This window comes from Ilyonectria robusta (assembly GCF_021365365.1).
Source record: "Ilyonectria robusta strain PMI_751 chromosome Unknown BGZ61scaffold_6, whole genome shotgun sequence".
Classification (NCBI taxonomy): domain Eukaryota; kingdom Fungi; phylum Ascomycota; class Sordariomycetes; order Hypocreales; family Nectriaceae; genus Ilyonectria; species Ilyonectria robusta.
The window spans coordinates 738,727-764,728 of record NW_025764440.1 but is presented as its reverse complement, the minus strand read 5'-3'; the positions used below and the strand labels follow the sequence as shown (position 1 = coordinate 764,728).

At 54.6% G+C, this 26,002-nt stretch overlaps 5 protein-coding genes across 5 annotated transcripts; 1 reads left to right on the top strand and 4 right to left on the bottom strand.

The window, feature by feature from the left end:
• Positions 1-1,963: 1,963 nt before the first annotated feature.
• Positions 1,964-5,000, bottom strand: BGZ61DRAFT_530372 (uncharacterized protein; the record flags this gene model as incomplete). Its single annotated transcript, XM_046253552.1, has 3 exons — positions 1,964-4,135; positions 4,190-4,831; positions 4,890-5,000. 3 exons carry the CDS (start codon positions 4,998-5,000, stop codon positions 1,964-1,966), a joined length of 2,925 nt encoding a protein of 974 aa, XP_046106713.1.
• A 2,395-nt stretch (positions 5,001-7,395) lies between these two features.
• Positions 7,396-8,367, bottom strand: BGZ61DRAFT_347339 (uncharacterized protein; the record flags this gene model as incomplete). The annotated part of the gene is made up of 1 exon (XM_046239959.1): positions 7,396-8,367. One exon carries the CDS (start codon positions 8,365-8,367, stop codon positions 7,396-7,398), a length of 972 nt encoding a protein of 323 aa, XP_046106712.1.
• Positions 8,368-9,555: 1,188 nt separating this feature from the next.
• BGZ61DRAFT_530370 (uncharacterized protein) lies at positions 9,556-13,571 on the bottom strand (the record flags this gene model as incomplete). Its single annotated transcript, XM_046253551.1, has 4 exons — positions 9,556-12,083; positions 12,139-12,357; positions 12,411-12,482; positions 12,542-13,571. 4 exons carry the CDS (start codon positions 13,569-13,571, stop codon positions 9,556-9,558), a joined length of 3,849 nt encoding a protein of 1,282 aa, XP_046106711.1.
• A 7,417-nt stretch (positions 13,572-20,988) lies between these two features.
• BGZ61DRAFT_447558 (uncharacterized protein) lies at positions 20,989-22,606 on the top strand. The gene is made up of 2 exons (XM_046245365.1): positions 20,989-21,695; positions 21,800-22,606. The coding sequence occupies exons 1-2, from the start codon at positions 21,026-21,028 to the stop codon at positions 22,294-22,296; spliced, it is 1,167 nt and encodes a 388-aa protein (XP_046106710.1). The 5' UTR covers positions 20,989-21,025; the 3' UTR covers positions 22,297-22,606.
• Positions 22,607-23,284: 678 nt separating this feature from the next.
• Positions 23,285-24,284, bottom strand: BGZ61DRAFT_475804 (catechol O-methyltransferase; the record flags this gene model as incomplete). The annotated part of the gene is made up of 3 exons (XM_046248732.1): positions 23,285-23,341; positions 23,407-23,973; positions 24,033-24,284. The coding sequence occupies 3 exons, from the start codon at positions 24,282-24,284 to the stop codon at positions 23,285-23,287; spliced, it is 876 nt and encodes a 291-aa protein (XP_046106709.1).
• Positions 24,285-26,002: the final 1,718 nt, after the last annotated feature.

Genomic DNA, 26,002 nt, shown 5'->3' with positions numbered 1-26,002 from the left:
GAAGTTGTACGAAGGCGTCACTGGTATGATTTCTCTCGCTTCTTTGGACAATTCAGGACCACGGAGGTTTGGTGATGAACGGAACAAAAACCAGCCGTCACTCCTTCTTGGCCTAGAACGTATACGTATGGACTGCGGTACTTGTGACAGAAAAGGGATTGGAAGAGGCTAACTTTCGAATTAATTAAGATTTACGGATACCGTGCCCAGTGTTGATACGAAGGCTACAGCGCTTTTCCCGCTAGGTTCTCTCAATAGCTTTCTACATCCTCCAATGGTGGGAAATAAATGCCCTATCTAACCCGGCAATATCATAAGCAAAGTGCGTTTCAGCTCGCGTTTTGAACTCTGGTTTTCATGGGCGAGGATTGCGGAGAGTAGCTTGCCGTGGCGTTGCCGACGCATTCCCTCTGACGCGCTCCAGACGCGCTCCCTCCGACGCTATTTCGCAATTTGCTTTTGGGCGCGGTTTTTGTTGTTTCCGTGGCTCCGCTGGTGTGAAGAACCCGATCAGCGTTTGGGAACGTGGCCGATTCTTACTCCTTTCCATCACCATCTTACCTTTCCCAACGAGTGACCAGGAGAGAATCCATTTCTGATTGACACCCGAAGGCGCCTAAACGGCGCATATCACATATTCCATACCATCCGCGCCCTGTCCCACAATGAATCGCAACACTGCCCCCTGGACCATTGGGATGACCAAACACCGCAATCCGCACTGGAACTCTCGGCCTTGTACAACTTGGCTATGGAGCAAGGAGTGCAGCATTCATGTCGCTAAAGATCCAGATGTCTCCTTGTCCACATGTAAAGACTCTGGTGTCGATCGTGTGCGCCTTCCAAAAACCCGGCGCCAGGAAAGACGGCCTGCGTCATCAGGATGACGGGCTGGCTTGACCATATTGGCGTCCTGGCGGTTCTTGGAGCTGGATGTCGTCGCGGCGGCGAGTGCTAGTGTAGTATCGGGTGCCGTGTCACTGCTGGTCGGTGAGGCAGACTGGTAGATATTGTGATGATACGAAAACTGGTGCAAGTGGAGGAGAGGATGGGAAAAGTAGGTGTGAGGGACAAGAGGTCAAAAGAAAAGGATGACGGGCTGGCAGCCTCGTGCGGCTGAAAGTGCAAAACCAACAGCGACTGGAGGTTCTTAGACCTGCAGCCTCTTTCCGTCTAGTCCCGGTGACTTGTCTCATGAATATCCCCCTCAAAAACGCAAAACCCAGGATTTCCAACTACTCTATCATATATGGGTATCACAGTGAGTATATATACCGATATTATATGAGTGTTGCTATTCGCACACACTCAAAATACAACTCGCACACTTAAGTACTTCAGTAAATTTTCACCAAGAAGTTTTAATAATATATCTATTACTAATTAAATCTAAGAAATTAAATAAAATTAACTCTTAAGTATTTATTCTTTAGGTCTTACTATTTATATTTTATTTATTTTATTTATTTTAGAGTAGAAATTAGAATATTTTTAAATTAAAATACTTAGAGTGGGTATATAGGTCAGATATATTACCTTCCACTAAACCTAGGTGCAAAGGCTTGTACTTGTGTGCGAATAGTATTTTGTATGTGTGCGAATAGCAATACTCTATTATATATGTTATGGTTCATGCTTAGCGGGGGGTGTTAGTCGCAACCTTTTCTAACATCTCTACAACTCAACAAGAAAGCATCCGCGTGTCTTTGATCAATGTAAATTCGCTACATAACGCCAAACATCATTCCAATTCATGATCCAGTTACAACTCCTCGCGCCGAGGGTATCTGCGGCCTGAATGTCAGAGCCCGCCCGCCTATGTCCAAGTGTTCCGTCTTCACATCTTTCCCAACCGCCCTTCGTCATGTCCATCTATACAAGCAACGCTGTATTAGCGAAGCGAACAAACAAGTTTGTGCCCGAGGCCGGACTTAGATCCCAAGCCCATGTTGTGTCTTTACAGCTATTTACCAACCACGCCCTCGTCTGACGGGTCTCCCTTCCCTTTCAGCAGGCCGACCCGCCGGTCGTGCTCACTGCGCAACTGTTTCTCTCCTGTCGGTACGAGTGTTTTCTCTTCCAGGCCTTCAGCTAGCGCTGGATCGCCCACTCGGAACTTCTCTCGTTGACCCTCGACGCCGCATAGCGGATTTATACTGGACGCTGCTACAGCCTGGATGGCAGACTCGGGCCAAAGGATTCGGTTCGCTTCCTCTACCGTCAGGGGAGGCTCATCGATTTCATCGGTCCGGGTGAAGCTAGGCTCTACAGCCAAGGTCACAGCGGCCTGTGGCGGCTCCGTGGGAGATAGTCGCGGCGTCGTTGGTGATGCTGGACTGGTGGATCGTGCCGTGGGAGTATTGGTCGATGACCCCTCGGTCCGCGTGGGGCTTCCCGTCCGGATTGTCACGGGATCCGCTGATCTTTGACGATCAGCGCCCTGTGAATCTCTACCAGCAGATCGATTCACTGACGGAGCTAGCGACGAAGAGTACAGGCTCATACCATCATCAGAGTCTGAATAGTCCTCGTCATCATCGTCACTGCGGAGCGTGACTCCATCTGCATTGTCGCCAACAGCCGTCTTCAGCTCATCCGACTCCGTCTTGAGCACCTTCTCCTCCGTATTGTTGATAATCAACGGTATCTGCTGCCTGAGAGTTCCTGCTCGCTTCCGATCCATGCGGAGAATGTTGCGCATCAGGAACAGCTCGTGCTTCTTGTACGTTTCGAAGTACGCCCTATTCGTCATGGCAGCAGCGTGAAGATCGTCCAGCTCACCGATTTCACACATGATTCGCAATCGAATGCTCTCGGGGAACTCGGTTGCCACGCTATGTGCTTGATCCTGGGCGGCCATGCGTCCTAGGCCCTTGTTGAGCTGAGACTGTGGTTCATGTTCCCGATGCTTCGAAAGCGCCCAGCCATGACTTTTACCGCTGATATCGAAAAGGGTCAGTCCCAATACACTGTTGTAAATATCATTGATCGCTGCTCGGAAGGTTGGACCCGGATCACATACACCCCCATGGACTGGCGTTGGGGGGGTGGGAATCCTCCTCAAAATATCTACAATCTGCGCGAGGCTCCTCGGCGGAGGTTGTGACTCCGGCATGTGAGATAGTACATTCGGCCGCATAATGTGAGGGAGAATGTGCATCTCATTGTACACCAACATTAACCACCCCATGTTCGTCGCGTCACACCAGTGGCTGCCCTTCGGACACCTTGGTGTGCTCGTTAGCATTGTAACGGGAACAGTGGCTGCGAAATTTGTGCGGGGTTCAGATGCCGATGGTGACTCTGGTTCCTCCACTGGGTTGGATGCTGGTGGTCGGAGATATTCCTGGGCAGTGTTGACACAGCAAGCATGGACCTGGGCAACCTTTGCACATCGGACAGCCCATATCTTGGTCTTAATCTTCTGGGGCCACGGCTTCGCTTGCAGCTCTTTCTCATCAACGAGGTTGAGAATGGCCGTCTTGGACATGCGTGAGAACAGTTGTCGCAGGCCAAATGCGTAACTAATGACCAAGAGGCCGTCGGGCATGTCGTCCGCTCCTTTGTGCATCCACTGCGGCAGCCAGCGGTGCTCGACGATCAACTCCAGCGGCGAGGTGCTCTTATACCTCATGCAGCACTCGGCAATCGCAACAAACTGTTCGAAAGTGACCTCGCGAGGTACCTTTTCATTGTGCATATGGGCAGCGTGGAGGAGGATCTCGAGTGCATTAAGACTATTCAACTCCCGCTGCGGCATGCGGTAGAGTCTCGCTTCTGACCCGTCCTTGCAGAAATATCTGCTAGGTGGAGGCGGCAGCTGGGTTAAGATGTCATCGTCGTCGAAGAGGTGTAGACTGCTGGAGTGGCCTGCGAACATGCGAGCAAAGATGGGAGATGTCTCAGCCAGCATGTAGGAAGAGACTCGGAATCGAAGAGCGGGGTCATGGGGCGATGAGTCGCTGGAGATGTTGGAGAACTCGAGGACAGCATCCCCATGGGGAGAGATGGCATACTCTTCGATGGTGCGGTCGGGCGAGATGCCTGATTCGGCGGTCTGTAGCAACTGTCGAATATCGTTCAACTCTTGCTTAACTTTTTCATAATTACGAAAGCGAATCTCATATCGTGGAAACTGTACACGATGGTTAGCAAATATTCAGTTCACTAGTCACTCTAGGGGACTCACAAATTGAGGATCCGCCGACATCACCCGAGTCACACTGGCGTTGCGCATGCGAAGAACCGCCTCCTTGCGGAAGCGCTTACTCGCAAACAAAGCGTCAATCATCTCCTGAGTGGCATCGCGTTCATAGCTCCGATAAGTATCGGCAAGGCTGATCTTGAACGACTCGGTCAGAGCCTCAAGAAAAATCTTCCAGTCACGAATGACGCTCAACCATGAGTCGTTGGCGTGGGGTTCTTTAATGACACTTCCAGACACAACCTCGGCGAGGCTGCGGCCGCTGAAGGAGCTTCGAGTATCGTAGACAGCGCCAGGGCTTCGGGGGGACTCGAGGGAGGAGTCTCGGCGTGGGAGGGTGTCAGCGCCATTAATAATGTCTCGATTGCGCCGGAGGGCCTCTTGGAGAATGAGGCGGGATAGGCTGGCGCATTGATCCTTGACTTTGATGAGTTCCTTGTATGCAGTGTCGACTTGATGGGGCGTCGAGGGACCGGCGCGCATGCGCTGGACGATGGTCTGGAGCTGGCGGATGTTGGAGTCGGGGCCGTCGAGGGAGATATTGGCTGAGTGGGAGTCGGGTGACCTGGGATTCAAGAAAGAGTCGTTGGGGTCTGATTCGGAGGGGCTGAGGTGGGACCGATGCTGCTGGACAAGTCAGATAGTCTGCTTCGAGAGACAAAGCTCAATGGTGCGATGCACATACCGAGTCCTTGCTGACGCTGATGCTCGAGATCTTGCGAAGAGCAGAGCCCCAAAGCCGCATCTTGGCGCCGCCGGGAGGCCCGGCGCTCTCGGTGCTGCTCCTCTGGATCATGTTGGCTTTTCCAAGTATGTCGTCGCGGCGGTCGTCGTCGTGGGTGGAAGCGGTTCCTCGGCGGGATCGCATCAGGCCGTGATGAACAAGGCAACTTCAGTGCCCGCGCTGGACCACAGCATGATAGCCACCGCGGTGATGCGAGGCCCCTCGAGAGAACGAGGGTAGCCGGGCGGAGAATCTAGACAGTTGGGTGTTGCGGTTGTTGCGCCGTAACAGCAGCGTATGCGCTCGTCAAAGCGGCGGGGGCTCGGTGGAAGGGGAAATGACGTCTTCAGCGTGACGGTCTCGATCTAAGTTCGCAGCGTCGTGGGCCGGCCGGTCCGTGGTTTACTCGTCGCTTGATCGCGGGACCGAGGCTGATCGTCGGGTGGCTGTTGGAGGGGAATCGACAGAACGACACTGTAGGGGGAGAGACGGTGGTGTAGGATGTGACAGAGGCGTCCTAGTTCAAGGCCAAGGATTGTTTGACAGGCCAATATGGAGAGTCAGTCAGGCTTCGGCTATTGTCGTCGAGGCGGCGTGCTGGGCAGTCCGGCCTGGTCGTCTGTCTGTCTGCGCCTGCGATTGGGGTGGGCGAAGTGGACTCCAGTGGGCTGGGGCCACTGGGGAAGGAAAACCGGGGTGGAGGACTGGGTCTTGACTGGGGCAAGACTTGGCGAGTTCGGTCTGACTGGGAGTGACAGGGCTTCGGAACGGGCCTCAGTTGGAGGACAGGGTCGTGGGTCCGGGGAGGGAGAGTTGAGTCGTAATTAAAGTGCGTGGGCATGTACGTGTATGTAAGAAGGAGAAGATGGACGACTGTTGAAGAGTGAAAGGTGAGAAGAGGGGAGAGATGAGACGAGCGACGGCTGTCCAAACACAGTGGTCGGACACGGGTCTTGTCAACTTCGTACTGTATACCCTGGCTTATGGAATGGTCACGCTGCACAGTGTCTGGCAATCAGACAGCACAGTAGGCGCACCCCCAGGATCAAGACAGGGGCCTGCTAGCTCGGCGTCGATTTAACTACCAAGCAGAAAAGGAAGGCCGTCAAACACACCCAAATCCACGCAAAGAAAACAATGGTCTTTGTGGAATCCTGTTTCGTCTTGGGAAGTATGCAGAAGCCGGGTCGAAAGGGAGTACCCGTCGCAATCTTAATGCGTGTGTTGCTTAGCACTGTAACGTCGGTACCGTCCAGTACTTCCAGCGGTTCTGCCAGGGGAGTTGAGATTGCGGGGGAAGCCGAAAAGATGGAGAGAACAATCAGTCACGAGACAATCGTCCGCGGTCGCATGCATCGCTGCCAAAGACGCTCTTTATACCTCCGCGCCGGACCATATTGTCTGCATCATCCTCACCGCAGGCAATGCACATACTAGTCAGCCCTATCTGCGGACCGCTCATCATCTTTCGAGGCCATATCTCGTCGCTCTCGCATCATGCCTGTCAGCTGAGTCCTAGACCAAGCTAAACTGGTTAGACGGTTGACCACTAATCGCACGCAGCGGCCACTACCTCAGAAACCTCGTGTCGCAGGCGGTTTCAGACTCTTGGACAGCCACTGGTCGCCTCGCCACCGAAATAGAACAACTACATGTATTTCACAGGCGCATCGTATCCCAGGCAGAGCGAGCGCTGCCTGTTAGGTCGACCGTTCAGCCACCTATTGTTACTTGATTGATGCCCAAGTTGCTGGGTTTCATCATTGCTGATACGAACGCCCACTTACTGAACACGGGGGACGACGTCAAGCCCACACCACAAATAGTACCACATCGCCCGAAATACACCCAAACTAGGCACCGAGAATACATCACAAACAAAGAAACAAAGCCCCATTGATCGACGTCTCACATCAACTCACAGCCCGCATTCCTCGCGATTCCTCAACTTCCCAGATTTACCCCAGGATCTGCTCGTCCTGTCCAAGCGCGCGCCCGCCCGCGCCCCCAGCCCTGCAACGACTCCAGGCTGCCACATAAACACGATGCTGATTCCCCAGATTCTCGGTGTGCGTCCCGCCCCAGCAGATCCAACCCAGCCTCTCCCGCGCCACCCCTGGACTGCGATTCCAGATTTCCGGGGCCGATGAGATCGGAAAGTTTTTTTCCTGGGCCCAGGGATTTGGGACGGATGCGCCGAGGGTGTTGTCGGGGTTGGGGTGGGATGCATTGCCAGTTTGGGGGCCGAGGAGGATTATCAACCACGGACGGGTGCCATTGAGACACAACTTAATTAAAAACGATTATGTATTTTGTATAAATGAGAGACATTTTGAGCAAAAAAACGACCCAAGGACGGTGTATATTTCAAGACTATTCAATCTTATCCAATCTGCCGTATCATTCCAATACTTGTAAGTTACTCTTCTTCGTACTACTACTCATCGTTTGCTAAAATTCCATGCCATCACAGCTCCCCCTTCACATCCCCCAGCACAAATATAACCCTTCCCTTGCCGCCGCTCGTCCACTCGGCCTCGACATCCTCCATGCGCACCTCGCGGATACCCTCCTCCCGCACGCCGTCCAACACGCCCAGCATGCCCGCAGCCTCGGCGTCCAGCGTCTCGGTGCTCCAAGCGCCCGGCCCGGAGCCCCGCACCGACACGTCCCGCTGCCGCAGCCCCGCCGCCGGCACCGCGCCGTCCAGCCCGGCCATCGACCCGATGCACACCCAGGTGAGCGGCGTCGTGCCCGCGCGCGTCGTCGGCGAGCCGAGATAGGCGCCGATCCACGGCCCGTAGAGGTAGTCTAGCACCACGTCGACGTCTGCGGCGACACCGAAGTCTGTGTCTAGGGGGGTTTCTTTCAAAACGATAATCTCATCTAGGCCGAGCGTCTTCAGTGCGGCTTCGTTCCTCCCAGCGCCGATGACTCGGGTCGCTCCGAGCATCCTGGCCACTTTGATGGCCAATTTACCGCTCATGCTCGTGGCCCCCAAGATGAAGCACGACCAGTCCTTCTTCTGGCCACTCTTGATAAAATCGACTCTCTGCCGTAGCGCCATCCAGCTGCTCATGACGGGGTTCATCAGCCCCGCTGCCTGCACGGCATCCACCCCGCTCGGCAGTTCGGCGACGCTGCTCCGTGGCACATTGACCAGCTCGGCGAAGGTGCCCGTTCCAGCGCCCAGCGTGTTAAAGTAAACCTGCTTGCCGGTGCTCACATCAACTCCAGTGCCGTCCACGCCAGGTGTGTGCGGCAGAGAGACGGCTGTGTAGTGCTTTCCAGCGGCACGGGTGCGGACGAGTTGATGTAGGCCTGCTGCGCGGACGCGGATTTGGACCATAGAGTCGTCGGTCGGCGTGGCGGGCAGCGGCACCTGGACGGCCTTTGGAGAGGCGCCCCATTCCGCGACCTGGGCTGCGAGCATGGTCATTTTGCTTGCGTTTGTGGGTTTGGTAAGTTATAAGGGGAGTGTCTGCGTCGTCGAATGTAATGTTGTATGGGTGAGAGGCTGGATTGTATTAACTCTCCTCGCTCGCGTCGGAGACATCGAACTTTATACATTCCCGCCTCCGCAGACAAACTCATACATCACCATGCATCACATATCAATCATCATCACCTAATTCCAAGCTAGTCGTCGATTCGGTCCATTTCCCGACGTCACTCAGGCACCCTTCAGCCGCTCTGGATCTTGCTAGGCTCCCATTCGACACTAGAACTATCACAGAGTTCTTTCTAAGCCGCCATTGGTGCATGACTGATGCTGACTCTGCTGACGGAACATCGGCCCCTTTGGGCTACCCACTCTAACTTAGAGGGTCAAAAAAAAGCATGCGAGTCATCCTTAATCAACGGAAGACGTCATGATCATATCCTTCTTCTTTAGCTGATCAATCAAGCTTCAGCCTCCGCTATTGTCCCACGCTCCACTTCATCACCTCTAGCATCACACTTCACCATGGCAATCGATCATCTTTAAAGCTTTCAGTTATCTCATTTTGTGCTCCGTTACATCTGTCCATGCTTTTGTGACTTCCATCTATGCCGCTGACCGCTTTGCCCCATGCCCTTTTGTAGCCTGTAGGAGATACAAGTGGTGTCCCTTTCCTCCCAGATGGGTTGTCTCTCAACGCAATTGTAACTGTGTATATATAACGCCTCACCGGCCATGTGTTGAAGACGCCAACGCCGTCCCTCCAGAGCCATCCGTTCGTCCATCAATCGTCTCCCCTCCTCATTCCGTGCCAATCTCGGCCGAGCTCGCACACCACTATCAATGTGGGATAAGAAGCTGCCGCAATGATCGTTCGCCCCAATCGTACACACATGCTACACACTCACTCATACTCTCCTAGCTTGGACACATCCAGAAGAATGTCCAAGTCTCCCTCCCTCCCACCCGTACCTGGGAGACCTGCCTGTACACTCGCATCTTGGTTGCTCGCGCGCTTGCTGACTAGGCACGGTTTCCACGGCCAGTCCGTCCTATCCAAGAAAAGCACGATTCGACGTTGTAAATCAAGTAGCTTCTGCACCCGAGTCAAAACTTGGGTGCTATCCGGTGGTTGACGGAAAGGCGGCCCAGCCATTTGGACACCATCCCACAACTGGACATCCATTAACCGCCCTTTCGTTCCGATTCAAGTTTGGGAAGCTGTTCGCTAGCTTGCTGGACGATCCCGTTGACACCGTTGGCACCGTTGGCGCCCTTTTTCTTTCCTTTGCCACCGGCCTTTTGCCATCCTCCATCACTCTCGCTCTTTGCACCACGAACATGGCCATTTTCTTTCGACCCGTTCAAACGTTGCGCCTGAGTAGTTGGCTTCTGTGACTTCTGAGATTTCGGGCCCTCCTGTGCTCGTTCATCTGGCTTCGTGTTTGTCTTGAAGGCATCTCCTCGACCTGCTTTCGCGTTAGACTGCGCGCTGCCCTTTTCCTGTTTTAGAGGACCATCTGGTTTTCGGATGACAGTTGGTGACGGCGTTCGATTTTCGTACACGGGAGAAAGGTGCGAAAATTCAGGCCCAACTGGGTGCTCAATGCGGTGGTCTGAAATTGCGAGGTCGAGGGGAGCAATCACTCCATTCTGTGGTTGCCGAGACATTAATCGCTGTCGGGTAGAGGGCGAGAGCCGCGAGGTTCCAACAGCTGTGGGTTCTTGAGCAGTCTGAGGTGAATTCAGGTAATACGAGCTCATCATCGCAATGCGCTCTTGAAATGAGGCATTCTCAGGTGGCGCAGTGGCCACGGCAGCGGCGGTCGGCGCATTAGACCCGTTCGCGACTACTGGTGCTCGATCAGAGGCACTTTGAGTCGGCGAAGGATCTTGTCTGACCGGGGCAGCGACGGGTGTAGTGATAGAGCCGTCAGCTTGGCAGCCTGTGACCGTATTGCCAATAGTCCCCAGGAGAGCATTATCGAAGCTCGAGGTTCCAGAATCCTCCGACGCATTGCTCTCCGTTCCAGAGGGATGACGCGGGCTGGTATTGGTCATACTTGTCTTCAGACCAGATCCATTCACTACCAAGGGACGTGCGAGGTTCCTATTTTGGGGAACTGATGTAGCGGGAGCCGAAGATGTGGCTGATGAGAATGCCCGGGCATGTCCAAGTGGTGAAGGGGAGCGCGATGTCCTCCTCATCCTGCGATCAAGAATCGTTTGGGGATGCTGATCTGTCGATAGCCGGCGTCGTCCTGGACCAGAATTCTCCTTTGCCAGGTCGCTGAACGCGAGGCCATTAGGAGCTTGCTGAGGCTGTGACTGCTTACTGGGACTTGAGTTCTCTGTCAAGTAGAATGAAGAATACTTGCCCTCCTCCGACTGTGGCGAGTCAGCATGCGTCGCCTTGGGCGTTTCGTCTAAATCGCCCTCGTCGGGAGTGAAATTCGGGATCGGGCCAACATTAAGATTTCTCGACGAGGCATTGGCTGCAACATTGATCGACTGACTTCCGAAATAGCCCGTTGTGGGCTGGGATGACGGTGACCGCGATGCTGGTTGAGAGTGCGATCTTAGGGAGCTGCTCGACGCGGAGACCCCTCCCTCATTGGTCACAACAGACCGTTGCAGAGACCGACGGAAATCTTGGTTTGCACCGTTCGTAGCCGCAGGCGAGGTAGGATACTGTCCATAACCAGCGCCAGCTTGGGGGAAGTACGGAGAGCCGAGCGTCATGCCATAAAGAGCATAGAGGTCGGGTCGGATTGGGGCGCTGAGGGGCGCATTGTCGAACGAGTTGGTCCTAGAGCGGTCCGCTGACTGCTGTCCGGAGGCGGTGCCCGTCGACATCCTCTGCTGCTGTTGACCCATAGCCTGATGTTGCATAAATGCTGGGGAGTGAGCATATAGGTGCAGTTGCTGTTGGTAGGCCATATGTGTCATGAGATCCTGCTGCGTAACCTGGTACGGAAACTGCGCGTTTTGATACCATTGCAGGTCCTGTGGCATGTTGACAGGTTGGATAAACATGCTGTTGGTGTCGTAAGTCGGAACACTCGATGACGCTCGTCGGTTGGGGTTCCCGTTGTTCCGGTGGAAGTTGTTGTTGTGCCGCCCTCCTCGATGGTTGCCCCGCCCGCCACGACCCGAGTGAGTCTGTGAAGAGCTCCGTAACAAAACGGGCCTAGACTGAGGTGGCGGTCGAGTCCAAACACGCTCCTCTTCCTTGGGGAAAATGTACTGCTCGCATGCCTCCTCAAATTTTGCCTCCGCGATTAAGTCGAACGCTCGTCGGAGTTCCATATGCAGACCTCTAAAAGAGTATTCATCCGCAGTGTTGCCCAGGTTTCGGTTAACGTTGAAAGGCTCCTCGACGCAAAGCTGGTTGTTGATCGCATAATGCCACTTCTTTTCCGTCTTGGTCACCAGCTTTCCGGATCTCACAGAAAGGGCGTGCTTGTCGTAGTCGAATTCGTGCGCGTAGAACCGAAAGAACTGGAAAAGAAGTTCAGCCACTGAGGACTTGTTCTTGCTACCAAACCCAGAGAGCTTTTTCAGATCATCTGCAAAGTCGCTCACGGCTCCATCTGGTTTGGCCAGCTTGTGTGGCGACTGGTGGAGGGCGGGCAAAACAGGCGGGTTCCGAAGCTGCAGGAATGCGATAATCAAGCAGATCCAAGTGTAAGAACTCAAAGTACCACCGAAAGCTGTTCCATAGTTAGCATTAACTCGGGATAAACACCAGCTGCGGTAGCAACTCACCAGCATCATTAACTATCCTCCTTCTTGTCCAGTGCTTAATGATCATCGCTAATTGTCGGACTCGAGGATCGGCCTCGACATATGTGCGAACCATGCGGGTATTCTCCAGCGCAAGAGTATTGTTGACATTCATATCGCAGGCAAGGCCCAATTCAGGATCCCAGATCTTGACGATTGGTACCTTGGCTGCGGAAATGCACACTACTTTTTCCATCCCCCCTGGATTGTTTATCAGCGCTACCGAAATTAGAAACAAGCGGATTGGTGCTTACGTCGTGCCAGGAGGTCAGCGATCATACAAACACCCTCCAGATCGTGCCACGGGGTTGTAATGCAAATATCAACTAGACACATGTTAGAATCGATCTAAGATGCGGGCTCGCGTGGGGCAGGATTAACGAACCATCCGAGTCATCCGAACATAGCAGGTTCCCTGAGGAGCCAAAGAGATGCACCTTAATGTCGTGTCCCGGCCACTCATCGTTGAAAATCGTCTCCAATTTTAGCACCAGCTTCTTGCGGTTCTCTTCAACCGAATCGGTGGGTAGGAGCCGGTCGAAGACTTCGCGCATATCCGTAGCCAACTTCCTCTCCTCCTCCTCAGTCAGCTTGCTCTTGACCGTTCGCAAGTCCAGCTTCTCGAGGCGGTCGTTGCCAACAGAGTACGGTATCCTCCTTCTCGAATTTATCTGAGCAGTTTCGTATTTGCATCCTCCTAATCGAGGGGGCAGGGGCCGCAGCGACGGCAGAGTGCTGTTGGTCTCGGAGTAGGCGGAACGGGGGGAGTGGTTTGTAGTGGCGGTGGGTGAGGGTTCGCGATCCTCGAAGGAGAACTGACGAGCGTGTTGATGGGGGGTAGAGGGCACTGAACTAGAGTGTGCCTGCTGGGGAGGTGCTGGTCGGCGCGGCAGGTTCCTCGACAGGTCGGCCGCTTGCTTGGGAGCCATCTTGGGCGGAACCTCCTTGGAGGCTATGACCGTACGGCTCTTGTCTGAGTTCTGATGTGACCTGCTCCCATGGCCTCCTCCTCCTGTGCTTCCCTTGCCGGCTGAGCCGTCCTTCAGCGACGTCTTGCTCGCAGATCGCGACCGGGGCGCGGCTTGGATGTGGGGGGCTGAGACGACAGGAGCGAGCGGCGGCGTTTGTAGACCGCCTCCCCGGGCGGGCGAGATGAGCTTGTTGTAGTGGAGGAGCTGAGCGTGGTAGATGTTAGACTGCTGGGGGAGGAGAAAGGGGAAGAAGTCTATCTGGGGCTGCTGGAACTGTGCAGCAGCCGCGTCGCCGAGGAGCGAGCCGTCGGGAGCACTATGGCTGCTCGGGGTTGGGGTCGTAGCTGTCGTCGTCGTAGTCGTCGTGGATGTCGTTGATGTCGTGGTCCAGGGGCTAGGAGGGTAAGAATGTTGGGGTTCGGCCGTAGTGGTCTGGGTGTCCATATGGAGCGAGCGAGCGAGCCCCGGGACTGCAAAGGGGTGCGGGGAGCAGCAGGCCGTCGTGACGCAGTGTCGTGGCTTCAGACTTTAGGAGATGTTTGCTGCGTGTGTCGGTTGATTGCAGGAGAATTGAGCAAGCAGAAGCAGTGACGGCGGGCAGCGTCGAAGGCTGTAGCAAGTCGCTTCGCGTACGCATGCAATCCAATCCAATGCCGGGTGAGGAGAAGCAGGGCCAAGGGGATAGTGAAGCCAAACGGCGAGGCGCTGTTCAAGGCTGTTCGAGACGGCTGGCAGAAGGACGTAGAATCGTCGAGGGAGCAGAAAACGAAACCGGGACCTGAGGTCAGACGAGACGGGAGCGGGGAACAGCGCCTTCGACGAGCGGGCGAGAATGGGAGACGACGACGGTAGGCCGTGAGGCGAGGTGAGGCGCGCGGGATAATGATGGATGGAGCAGGATGGGGATGGGACCGACGGAGGCGCTGTGGGGGGGCCTGCCAAAAGGGGTCGTTCGGTGCGAAGGACGCCGGGTCGACGCGCGTGGGGGAGAGCGGAAAGCAGTCGAACGGTAGCGAACGAGTTTGGAGACGAGGCGAGTCGCAAGAGGCGGCGACGGAGCGGGGATAGTGAAGAAGAGACGGCGGCGAGGGCGAAGGTGAAGGTGATGCGCGGAGGGCGACTTTGTGAGAAGAGCGAACGTTCAAGTGCCGTTCGTTCTCTGGGGGACGACCTAAGTCGTTCTGGATCTGGGATGGATGTGGATGTGGATGCAGGTGAGTTGTGTGAGAGGCGTGTGGAGTGCGTTGGTCATTGCAGGCACTGTACGGTGCCTACCCTCACCTCACCTGGGACCTGCTTGGGGGGGGAGGGGGGCCGCTGTGACTGGTGCACCCGCCCACTGGAGGCCATGCCGGAGCCCTTGCAAAGCAAAAGGGACCGCCCCGCCGGTCGCCGGCGCACAGTGACGCACAGTGCGCGGTCGCACAGCTACGGCACTAAGGCAGGCGGTCCCAGAGCACCCGAGTGCCAGACTGAGGACCTCCAACGGGACCACTAAGCGAATGGGCGCCCAAGCCGGGGAGGGGCCCCACCGCCAAGAGACCCAGCAGGGCTTCAGCAGGGCTTCAACAAGGGCTCTAGCAGGGCCTAGCGGGGCCAACTGGCACAGAAGGGTCCCAGAGAGAAGAGGCGCCAGGCCATCCCTGGGCGTGTGCCCAGCGTCCGCCGCTCCGTCGTCTGCGCTGCGGGAGCTCGCCCAGCGCCCCAGCGTGGGAGTGGAAGCTCATCGCCCCGAGCGACACCGCACGCATGTGCGCATTCGCTTTCCACCACCAGAAGGTAACTTGATGGGAGGGCCGAGCGAACCCTCATCAGATCAGGTTACTACCTACGGTGACTATGTTATGCGGCTTCGGGCCATGGGGGAGCGGATGGCACAGTGCGTGGGCGCCGAGATGACCAGACAACGACCATGACAGGATGCAATAGGAGAATGCAAATTACACCTCATCAACCCGGGCGCTGTACATATGCACCTACCTTACTTCACTAGAGGCCCCGTAGGCTGAAAGTGTAAGTAAGGTCAGATAAGACACAGTAAAGATGATGACGGGTCGGATTACAGCTACGACCCCGGGAACCGCCTCAATCACAAGATTTCAGCTATTGCAGCGAGGGCCAACATGAAGACGTTCCCGTACCTCCGTACCAGATCGTCAGCTCGCCGTGTGTCACTTGGATTACAGGGGACAGGGAACAGCGATGCCGTTGTCGGGACGGGACCCTGACGCCGCCAGCGCCGCTCACGCCCCCTCCAATGCCACTTGCCATGCCTCCTCCCATCCATCCAGCCCATGCTTCGCCAGGTCTTCTGGCTCCTCCCAAGCCCCCCATGTCTTCTTGGGCTGTTTCGCGGCTACGGTGACGCCAGGTCACGACGCGGTCGAGCCACGCCCTGCAACACGCGTAAAAGGGTTTCCGAGGTACCTTGTCCCCCGGTAGCCAGCCATCAGACCCGTTGTTCCCATCCATCCCTCCCCTTCTGCGACGGCTTCTTGTGCCTTCTGGATTCTGGCTTCTGGATTCCCGAAGGGTCCTCCAATTCCCCTCAAACTCAGTCGTAACAACAACACCAACCTCGACCGACCATCGGCTGGATTCCCATCAACCACCGAAATCTCCGGGTGGCGGGGACGGCAGAGACACCAACAACGCCTCGGCCCAAAAACCCACGCCGACAAGAGTCACCACACGCCGCTGGGCCAGTAGACATCCGGCGGCCAAGCAGCACAGACAGTATAGTACAGTACAACCCAGTGCGCCCAGAAGCCTCCCCGCCTGAAGTGTGCTTTAGGGGAAGTATCTGCTGCAGCCAGTCAGTCAAGGCGGGTGCTGCAATGTGTAATTTTATATGGAGAAATGGAGCTGTTGCATGGGAAGAGGCATTAACCCAAGTCGACGATGAACTGTACCGGTATCTCCGTACATGGGCCCTCCAACATTTCTTGAATGCCATCATGCCGGCACATGGTACGGGTGCTCCTCTTCTGTACCTGCTGAATTGCTCAGGTCGGTTCTCTCCTTGGGCTACAATAGAGGCGCCGAGACCCAGCGTGGGCCTCAATCTGTCCCCCGTCCATCATCGGCAATGTGCTCCCCCCACCGCCACAGCACGCTCCCATTCTCCCCGTTACTCGTATACACAGGGCAGAGCAAGCCAGAAGCCAGAGCATGAGCTCCATGGCGGCGCCTCTGTCGTCTGTGCAATGTGGTGGTGAGCCACAGAAGCCCGCTGATGGCCCGTGTCTAGTTTGCCCCTCTCGCGGCCGCGGCGGCGTTGGCGCTGGTGCTGCTGCCAGCACATGGCCACCATGAGCCACGAGCCAGCATCTCCCGTCACGCCTGGGCGTCATCTATCAAAAGTTGCATCTCCCATCATGCCAGGGGGTGAATGATGGTTGGCTGGCCCAGGGAAGCCCTCTGAAGAAGAGGCGTCTCAATTGGGAAATATTACTTCTAGGGGCGTCTGGGAATATTGATTCTTCTATTGAAGCCTTGGTTAGCCTCGTGCTCCTCCTCTCCGACGTAATCCCACCGCTTCTCCTGTCCTCCTATCAATCTCATCAACCGCTCATTCAACGCCATATGCGAAATTGTCGGGACCCTCGCTCCCCGGGACACTCTACTCCAGAATCTAGCGCCGTCTCCGGTTCCCACCCATTTCCCAATCCGCACGCCGAACGTTCCCCCTTACCATTTCCCATTTCCCATTTCCGTGCTCCCGGAACTGCCATGGGGGAAAACGGGCAGCAAGGGTTCAAAGGAACGCAATGAGCCAAGGACGAGTGACCGGAAAGCCAAAAGAGCGGACGGCTAAAATCCGCCAAAGGGAGCGCTCATGATGGTCGTATCCAGCCATTGTCATCTTGTCATCTTGTCATCTGTCTCGTCGTGCCTCTCCGAGCCCGTCTCCTTGTCTTCCCGCCCGCCTCCTCCCCTGCCCGTTCGTCGCTCTCCCTTGTCCCGCAAACGCCTTGGCTGCTTCGGAGCTCTCTCACCTGCTACGTAGTAGCTGCTCCCTCTATTGAATTGTGGCGGGCGCGCGTGAGATGCGTCAAAGACGACCAGCGGAGCCAACAATTCGACATGCACGCCCCTTGCAACGTCGATGCAAAGCCGATGCAGGATGCGAGATGTCGGCTGGCCACCATGTATGTATGTGCCTTGCCGCACGGCGGACGAGAACGAGCTCGTAGCATAACATTGCCTAGCCAAGGTAGCATTGCATGTACGTAGCTGGCAATAGCTCTGACACCATCCAACTCATTCCCGACTTGTTTCCAATTGTTCCGTTGAAGCTGCCATTTTTCCGGGGGGATGGATGGGGAGAAACCGTGGATCCCCGGACTTTTTGCTACGTCAGAACACCCTTACAGGGCTTATGGCTCACCTCCCCTAAACCTGTCCTGACCCGCCAGGGCGCCGCACCTCCGTGTCGTATCGTATCGTGTCTATTCCTGGCCCGGATGGCACCCGTGTCCGTTCGTACTCGATGATAGATTACGCCTGGGCATGCTCTTCCTCCGCTCAGGCAATACGGATATGCGGCAGTACCCTCAGCTCTTCATTCAGGCGCAGCCACAGTTCTAGCCCAAAGCCTTTGTCTCCATTCTAACTCGCTGGTCGTTGCCCAGCTCCTGCTTACCGCCGCGGTTGGCTTTCCAGCCTCGTAGCCTCAGGCGCCACATCTGAGGTCAGGTACAACCACACAGGTTCTCTAGTCCGACACCCCTTTCTCTGGTCCCATGTGAGCATCATTACGGATGGATGAAGCGCACAGTGCGAACAATCGCCGCGCCGCAAGCCACTTCTTTAAGCTTACCTTTGTCCGTGGGGGACTGCTCTCGTCACGTTAGGACGATAACTGGTCGAAACCGAGAGCACAGTGACATTCCTCAGCAAGATGACGGCCGCTGAGTAAGGACCTCACTCTCCCTAGCCTGCACTCATCGTTGATTCTTTACTGTCCCTCTTGATGATCCCAGGACCCTGCAGGATCGCCCAGCGGCCAGGGTATCACAGGTATCACAAACCTCCCGGAGCGTACAACACATCGCCGCCCCCGACCCTCGCCACTTAGCTGCTCAAGCTCTACTTAAGCTGAGTCTTGTGGCGGCTCACTCGGCATGTACGTACAACCTTGCCAAGACGCCAGTCTCCCATATAGCCAGCTGAACTGCCGGCTACAATGTGCAGAGCAAAAGGCTGTCTCATGCCCTTTGGCTGATTGTGGTACACGGGGCCTCTAGAGACAAACCGTGGAAGCTGATGATTGGTATTCTATCTTTCAACTATGTCGTACCAGGACTGCGCCATCTGTGCCACCAACCGCCCCTGAAGAAATAGGCAGTATGGACACAAGGTTGACGAGGGATCCTGGTGGCAGCACGCAAAGTGACAGGTCTCAGTCTTCAAACCCATATTCGCCAAAGTCCCTGAGCGAAGACAAACCAACCCACAATTCAGTCTCCCTCCGATTCCTATGGCTCTTTTCTTATGCCGTCCCGTGACGCACACAGTTCGCCGATCCCCTTAATGTCGTCACTTCGGAGTCGCTTGGATTCCCTCCCTTCGGGCAGATACCCGTCGATCCCTGACTTAAGACATGTACTCACCTTGTGGCAGTGAATCCACCTGACTCATTTATTTGTTCTAGATACAAGCACAGCCCTCCGTAGTGATGGCTGTGCATTGTGTTCGCCGTCATTACCACTACGTACCTACCAGTATTATTTCAACCATTCGGCCCGGGATTTCATATTCATGTCATCTGGTTGCAGCAGGTAAGGCTCTAGCCCAGTAAAACCCCCATGGAACCAGAGAGTTATGTCAACGTAAGTCATCCAACGGGACCTGCGCGATGGGCAACATCCGTTTCTCTCGTCGGAGAGAACTACCAACTTGCCCGCCTACCTAATCATATGCCAAGCGACCAAGCAATGTTTCGACAGCTGAGAATGCCATTGTAATATGGGGTAGGTTAGATGTGTCAGTGAGATTCTCTCATGCGGCACAGGCCCATTCCGATCGTGACCCACTCTCCTTGTTTCTGCGAGAGTCCTTCTATCCGCAATGTGATTTCCCAATATTCTTTGTTTAAATGTTTGCACACTACTTTGCAAACCGCGAAACATCAGTGTTCGCCAGGCGAGCATGGATGACGACCTCTCTGAGACCCCACAATATATCCACCAATTGTGCGATGACTCTATGGCTCGGACTTACCCGTACATCTTCGTACGTTGGTATTCCAAATTCGTTCTAGAAGCCGTACCGACAAAGGTTCAAACTATTCACTATTATCCTAGTAGATATATCCTTGTGACGGCTGAGAATGAGGCGAGGTGGATGTACGAGATTATCCCACAAATAGGATTCAACGTGATTTCATCTCTCGTGTTCAGAAGAAAGGCCCAGAAACAAGAGATACAAGAGGATTGAGCAACATAGAAAATGTGAAACATACTCACTGCCACAACATGACAACCCCTCGTCTTCTGCAGCTACTCCAGTCACATTTTCATCTATTTATGGAATGTCAATCTGCGAAGTCGCCCTTCCACAAATCCTCCGGGGATGGCATGGTGTGAAGGATCCTTGCCCTAGCAGGAAAGCTTATCACCTATTAACGTACCACTGCCGCACGACATCACTCAAATCCGCTGCCATACTTTCCGAGTAAAGTTGAGACTAGGGAGGATGGGTCTACGGCACGGACGGGAGCGTTCTCCAACTCAAAACTAGTTTCTTCGTGTTCTTCCTCCAATCTGATTCGTGCACGTGCTCAGATAGTTGCAAAAGCGCTCTCGTCTCATAATGAGAACAGAAGACTAAGGAATGTAGAGTAGCCACGTGGCTCTCCTTGCCTATTTACAAGTCCGAGCCGAGAGACAGTTATAGGTGGGGGAGAGAACCAGAGGAAGAAGGCCAGGCAGTCATATTGAACGCCATTAAGCCTGCTGCAACCGGCTTAACAGAGGCCGGTAATGATTAATAGGCCAATCCAATACCTAGTTATCCGAAGAAATAGCCGAGTCTCTGGGCTGAGCCAATGTAAGACATCCAGGTTAATCTTCTTCGTTCCACACCTTGAATAGCGCCCAGCACCAAGCTCGGGTTCAGGCGAAAGAGTCGAGAGCAGCCGATTCAACTTCAAAGAGCGGATAGCTCCTTCAAACTAACACACTCCTTAATCACCGGCACCCAGTATGGGGGTGCCCCTCCGCCACGCAGGTATCTGCAGTGCGTCGAAATATGATACCATGCACAACTGGTGTGATGGCTGCAAGCCCGGTCGAGTAATGAGACCATGAATGTCCCATGCTGTGCATTTGGTTTGTTATTTCTCTGGCTCTTGTTTGCAATCCTCGATATGCGATACTAGCATGGCATACAAGACATGGCTTTGGGCAATGACGTGCTCTATGTATTTTGGGTGATGTGGGCAGCAGACCCCCCATGCCGACGACTTGCAGCAATTAATGACGTAGAAAAGAAAGAAACCGAAACCGAGATCCTAGCAAAGAGATATTTTCGAATTGAACAATTTGCCGGGAAGGCGGAAGCCAATCGACACGTGGGGCTTCTAGAAGTTAACTATGGGGTTTCATCTACGTGTCCGGTCATTGCTGAGACCAATCGTCCGCTACGTCTTGTGAAGCTGGAAGTGTCGTGCGCTCGTCGCATCGCCATGAGGCGACTCCGATGGCCTCGGTTCTGCGGTAGCTCAGGGGAGCCCAGTCGTCCCAGAGGCCGCTGTGCAGGGCTCCCACGAGAGGGCCCCTGTAAGCCCCTGTGGCCCCCCGTACTCCAGGACCCCGTCAAGCCCTGTGGACAGTAGGGCGGCTCCTCGCTTGGCCCCTGTAGCGCGGTGCAGCGGCCCCCAACTGGACCTGAGGATGCCGGACGAAGAGGCTACGGGGGACACACGAGGCAGACACCCCCTGGAGTTTCAGCTGCAGTCAGCCTCAACCTCCAGATTGTCCACAACTCGTCTGGATGCAGTGGATGGAGCCTCAATTCATCTCAACCCCATCGACCAACCCCCTTTTACAGGACCATCTCATCTCCGGCCCGAGCCGCATCGAGCAAGCACGCACGCGAACACGCACGCACACACGCACGTTGCGTTGCTCAATTCGACACCTCTTCTTATCCTCTGTTTCCATGGCTGTCAAAGATATCGCCCCAGTCTCGTGACGCTCCCGTCGCGATCCCTGTCCAACATGTTCTCCAGCTTGACCACCAAGCTGGCCCTCAAGAAGGCCGGCCTGTCCAGCGACATGCTGGACTTCTCCGGCCCGGCCCGCCCGCCGCCGAACAAACTCAGGAAGAAGCCGCCGAGCCAGCTCGACAACGACGACGACAATGCCGGCTGGAGCGGCTGGATGTCGGTCAAGTCGCTGCCCTTGAGCGTCCAGCCGTGGCTCAACCCGCCGCCGCCTCCAGTCCACGTTGCCCGCGTCCCCGGCATTGGCGACAAGGCGCCGCAGGACATCGAGAAGAAGCTCGTTGTCGGTGGCGGCCGCCGGGTTCTGCTCGTCTTCCTGCGGTGTGTTGGCTGTGCGTGTATGTCATCTCATCCCATCTCCACGTTCCCACGGTTCCTTCCTTTTGAGGCTGAACGTGAGTCAAATCTGCGTCTATCATCTCAACTAACAAACAATCCTCAGTTGCCCAGAAGACGTTTCTCAATCTTCGCACCCTCGCTAACCGCCACGGTGATGCTCTGACGTGCATTGCCGTGTCCCACTCCTCTGACCAGGCCACCAAGAAGTGGGTCGACATGCTCGGAGGCGCCTGGAGCGTCCGCGTTGTCATTGACGAGGATCGCGCCCTCTATGCTGCTTGGGGCCTCGGCCTGGGCAACATGTGGTACCTCTTCAACCCGACCACCCAAGTGCAGGGGTGGAAGGAGACGGGCTGGCTCGGCGATAAAGTTGCAGGCGCCATTCAGCGCAACGGCATCAAGGAGAAACCAAGCCCAACTGCTAGCGGGCCTGGGGGCGAGGATGGAGACGACGGTCCAATGACTGTCATGGGCAACAAGTGGCAGGAAGCCGGTGCGTTTGCAGTTGATGGCACGGGGACGGTCATCTGGGGTGGCAAAGCGCTTCGGGCAGATGATGTCATGGACTTGGACTATGGGGCGAGAATATTGATGGCCTAGGATGGATAGATGATGGTATTGAGACAATGCATGATATGAGGTGAGGATAAACGCATGAGGCTGGGAGTTTGGCGCAGATGTGTCTTGGGGGTTAGTTGGATATACAGATGCTTAGTTTCGTCAATATCGGTTTACATCATTGCTGAAATGTCGCAGAATGTTGTTCGTGTAAAGATGTATGAGTGTGAGTTGCTGTTAGAATAACAGCTGATCAACTCAGTATCGGATATGAACTCAGTACTTCTTGGTACATTTGAGACTCCTATACCACGAGGGAGGTGAGAACGGACACAGCTCTGGGATCTGTCACTCTAACAATGAAGAGTATTGTACTAAATCTAAGTTGATAGATAAAATAAATGATTAGTAGGGGATGAACCAATCTGAATGGTACCCCGTATAACTCCCGAAGTAAGGAGTGTTATTGTTTCTCACTCACTTAGGGGCTGCTCTCTTCAGCTTCTGCTATTTGAAGCCTTGCTTTCGTGACAGGGGGAATGACCTTGCCAAGAGTCCAACTTCTATTGTTAATCGAATCCCTTTTGAATCACGTTGTGCAAGAATCTATTAGCTCGCCCAGAAACGAGGTTACAGCCTGTCAGCAGATGCTGTTCTTCTAATACCTGGTCCACCATAATTGGGATACGTCAATATTTTGATCATCTTCCGGGAGCTCTCCCAAAACCACAGTTTGTCACAGACTTCACAATGACACCTCCCTATTTATAGCAAGTAGTTATTTTTCGCCACTAACTTTCTGAAGCCACAGAGGCTCCCTTCGCGAGTAACCTTGATCCTAGTGAACTTTAATGTAGGAACCCAATCATATCGTCACTGTAGAGGGTAGGATTTCCTAAAGTTGCAGCTGAAGAGGTATTGCATATATGTGGTCCTGGAAGGCGTCTTAAAGAAGTTATAGTTCAGAAAGCTAGCTTGTGCCTCATGTCTATTCACGATGATATTTACGCAAATATTACTACTCTTGACATTACACCTTCTCAACCCACTCCTCCTTTCCAACACATCTCGTAATCTCGACACCATCCTACGTCTCATGTTAGCCAGCTCCTTGAACCAAACGACGAAGCATAGGACAAGTCCTGGACTTACCGGAACACCCGTCGGCTCCCAGCTATTCACCAACACGCTCTGATACACCAACCCGGGATCTCCCAGAACCTCAGCATTCAAGTGCTCCTGGCCCTCCCGCTTCTCGTACTGCTTCGCCGTCCTCTCCGAAAAGCCCTCGGCCACGGCGTCACCCTCGCTCGCCCCCAGCGCCGCTCGCTTCTCGGCCACGCTGCTGCGCACGTAGGCCAGGTACGGCGGGTTGCCCGGCTTGATGACGTTGTCGGCCGCGAGGACGCTGCCGGGGCTGACGAGGTGCAGCTGCTCGCACAGCTTCAGGTCGTACAGGTAGGCTGGCTTGTAGTGGTCCAGGAACATCAGGTCGATGCTAGACAAGGCGCCCTGCTTGTGCAGGCGCCGCAGGGAAGCGTCGCTGGGCCCGACGATGACCTTGACGATGTCGCTGAGGCCCGCAAGGTCGATGAGCGACGAGATGACGGCGGCGAACTCGGGGTTTCGCTCCAGACTCCAGTATCGCGAGCCGCCGACTTGGCGCACGGCGGCGCCGAAGAGGATGGTTGAGTATCCAACATAGCCCCCCAGTTCAACCTATTTCCATCGTCAGCGCTAATTCACTTGGTCTTGTCCCTGCGAATAATCGTGCTCACCATGGTTTGGGGCTTGACCTCGTTGATCAAGTCCGTCACAATCTTGCCCTTGTCCTCGCCCACATTCATGAGATACTTTTTCGTCCGCGCATACTTATCAATCACGGCAAGGATCTTCTCAGGCGATCCGCGAAGCTCATCAATGTTGGGCTGGCTGTAGACAAAGTGAAGCAGCTCAATCTCACGGCCATCGTCGAAGAAAACAACGTCTTCCTGCTCGACATAAGCCTTCTGCTCATCAAACTGGGCCATCTTTTCATGAATATGTAAATATGCCTCTATTCAATGATTCGCAGAGTGAGATACGAAAAGAACCGCGCGAATCCTGCTCCTTTATCATCGAGGACTCCCTCCCCCTCATCGTGGGGCACCGTCATCAACTCCACATCAAACCCCACGCACGGAGCGGCCTTCTTCCCGGCCGCGTCGTTTGGGCTGGGGGAGTCCCGAACAGCGGCGTTGCGCAAGCTTCTGCCTCTAAAGTCACCTGCTTTCGCGAAACGGAGAGATCCGAGACCGCGCCTATCCGCGTCATTGTGTCACTGGCTTTTTTGTGACATTTAAGGTTCGGTTAGGACAGGGATATCGAATGCGGTCGGGCTACCTGCAGTCTGCATCTCTTATTGTAGTCTCATGTGTAAAACAACCGTCTACCACTCATTTTGCATGTGGCAGTCCCAAAGTTCAGGCCGCTGCGAATACGGTTTGGGACAGCGTCGATGACGTCAAGAAAAGATTGCTAGCTAGATACAAACAATGCAGACCGAGCATCATTAATGAATGACATGACGCAGAATTCAGTCAGACAAAGTGGATGCAGTCAACGCCTGAGAACAATACTCCTCTAACATCAATCACTGCACACCGACGTTTCGCAACAAGCTCAGATTATGGCGCCTATCCCGCAACCTCCCTCCCGATGACCTGCCTGAAAATCATCCTCGCAAGATTACCCTCGCCATGTGCTACCCACGAATGCCTAGCCCCCTCAATGACCATCTGAAAGCGCAAGACACCTTTCCCTGGCCGAGCAATCCATATAGAAACCAACCCCTTAAACCGAGCCTGTTCCAAACCCATCCCAAACTATATCAACGAAAGACAAGAAGGAAATTTAACGCATATGGAAAGAACCCCCCGAAAATCCACCCCCAAACCCCGATTGATGCCTTTTTTTGGTTGTTATTTCGTTTTCGCCGTATATAAACGCATGTCGTGTTTTCTTTTGTTAGAGTCGAGGATTGACCAATCGTCCGTATATCCCTTCTCATGACGTGCCCCCTTCACGCGTGCCATCAAAACAAACACCGTTGCGGAAGACTCCGAACACGCCGCTCCGTGTATGCTTGCATAATGTTGCAGTTGATTCGCAGATTTGCCTTTCGGAAGCAGTGTTAAACGCCTCCGTGTTCACTCCGTTCAGGGTATTCGTTGTTGGCCAGTGGGACGTTGCCGATCCCATGAAGATGACGAGCGCCGTTGGCACCATGCCTCCCAAATTTTCGTCCCAAGTTAACCCAAAAGCGTCCGTCCCATCCCTAAACAAGACCGCAATCCTCTGAATTCTCCGTTCCGTTGCTGACGCATGCAGAAATCGACACCCCCTAACTGTGAGGACGCCGCGATGTGATGCAACTCCTCATCAACCATTCCAAACCAGCAGCCAAACCAAAAACAAAATTTCAACTCCTTTGCGGATGCCTGTCCTTCCATTCCATTTCCCCGAATCAGACCTGCCAGCTCCAACCGGATCCGCGCAGTGATATAGCATGCTTTCTTCCTTCCTTCGCCCAGAAATGCCATTCAGTCTTGCCCGTAGTAAGGAGGAAGAGCGAAGAGCGCCAACACCTAGTTTCCGCCCAAACCAGACCAATTAACCGTGTAAACACTAATGGATCCCATCCTCCAGCGCCCGTTCCCATGCAATTCACGACACCTCGGCCCCAGTGTTCCACCCAGGCTTGGAGCGT

Coding starts and splice junctions, on each gene's coding strand:
- BGZ61DRAFT_447558 (XM_046245365.1), top strand. CDS start 21,026: ATGCCGGACGAAGAGGCTACGGGGGACACACGAGGCAGACACCCCCTG. Junction 21,696..21,799: donor GCGGTGTGTTGGCTGTGCGT/GTATGTCATCTC, acceptor AACAATCCTCAG/TTGCCCAGAAGACGTTTCTC.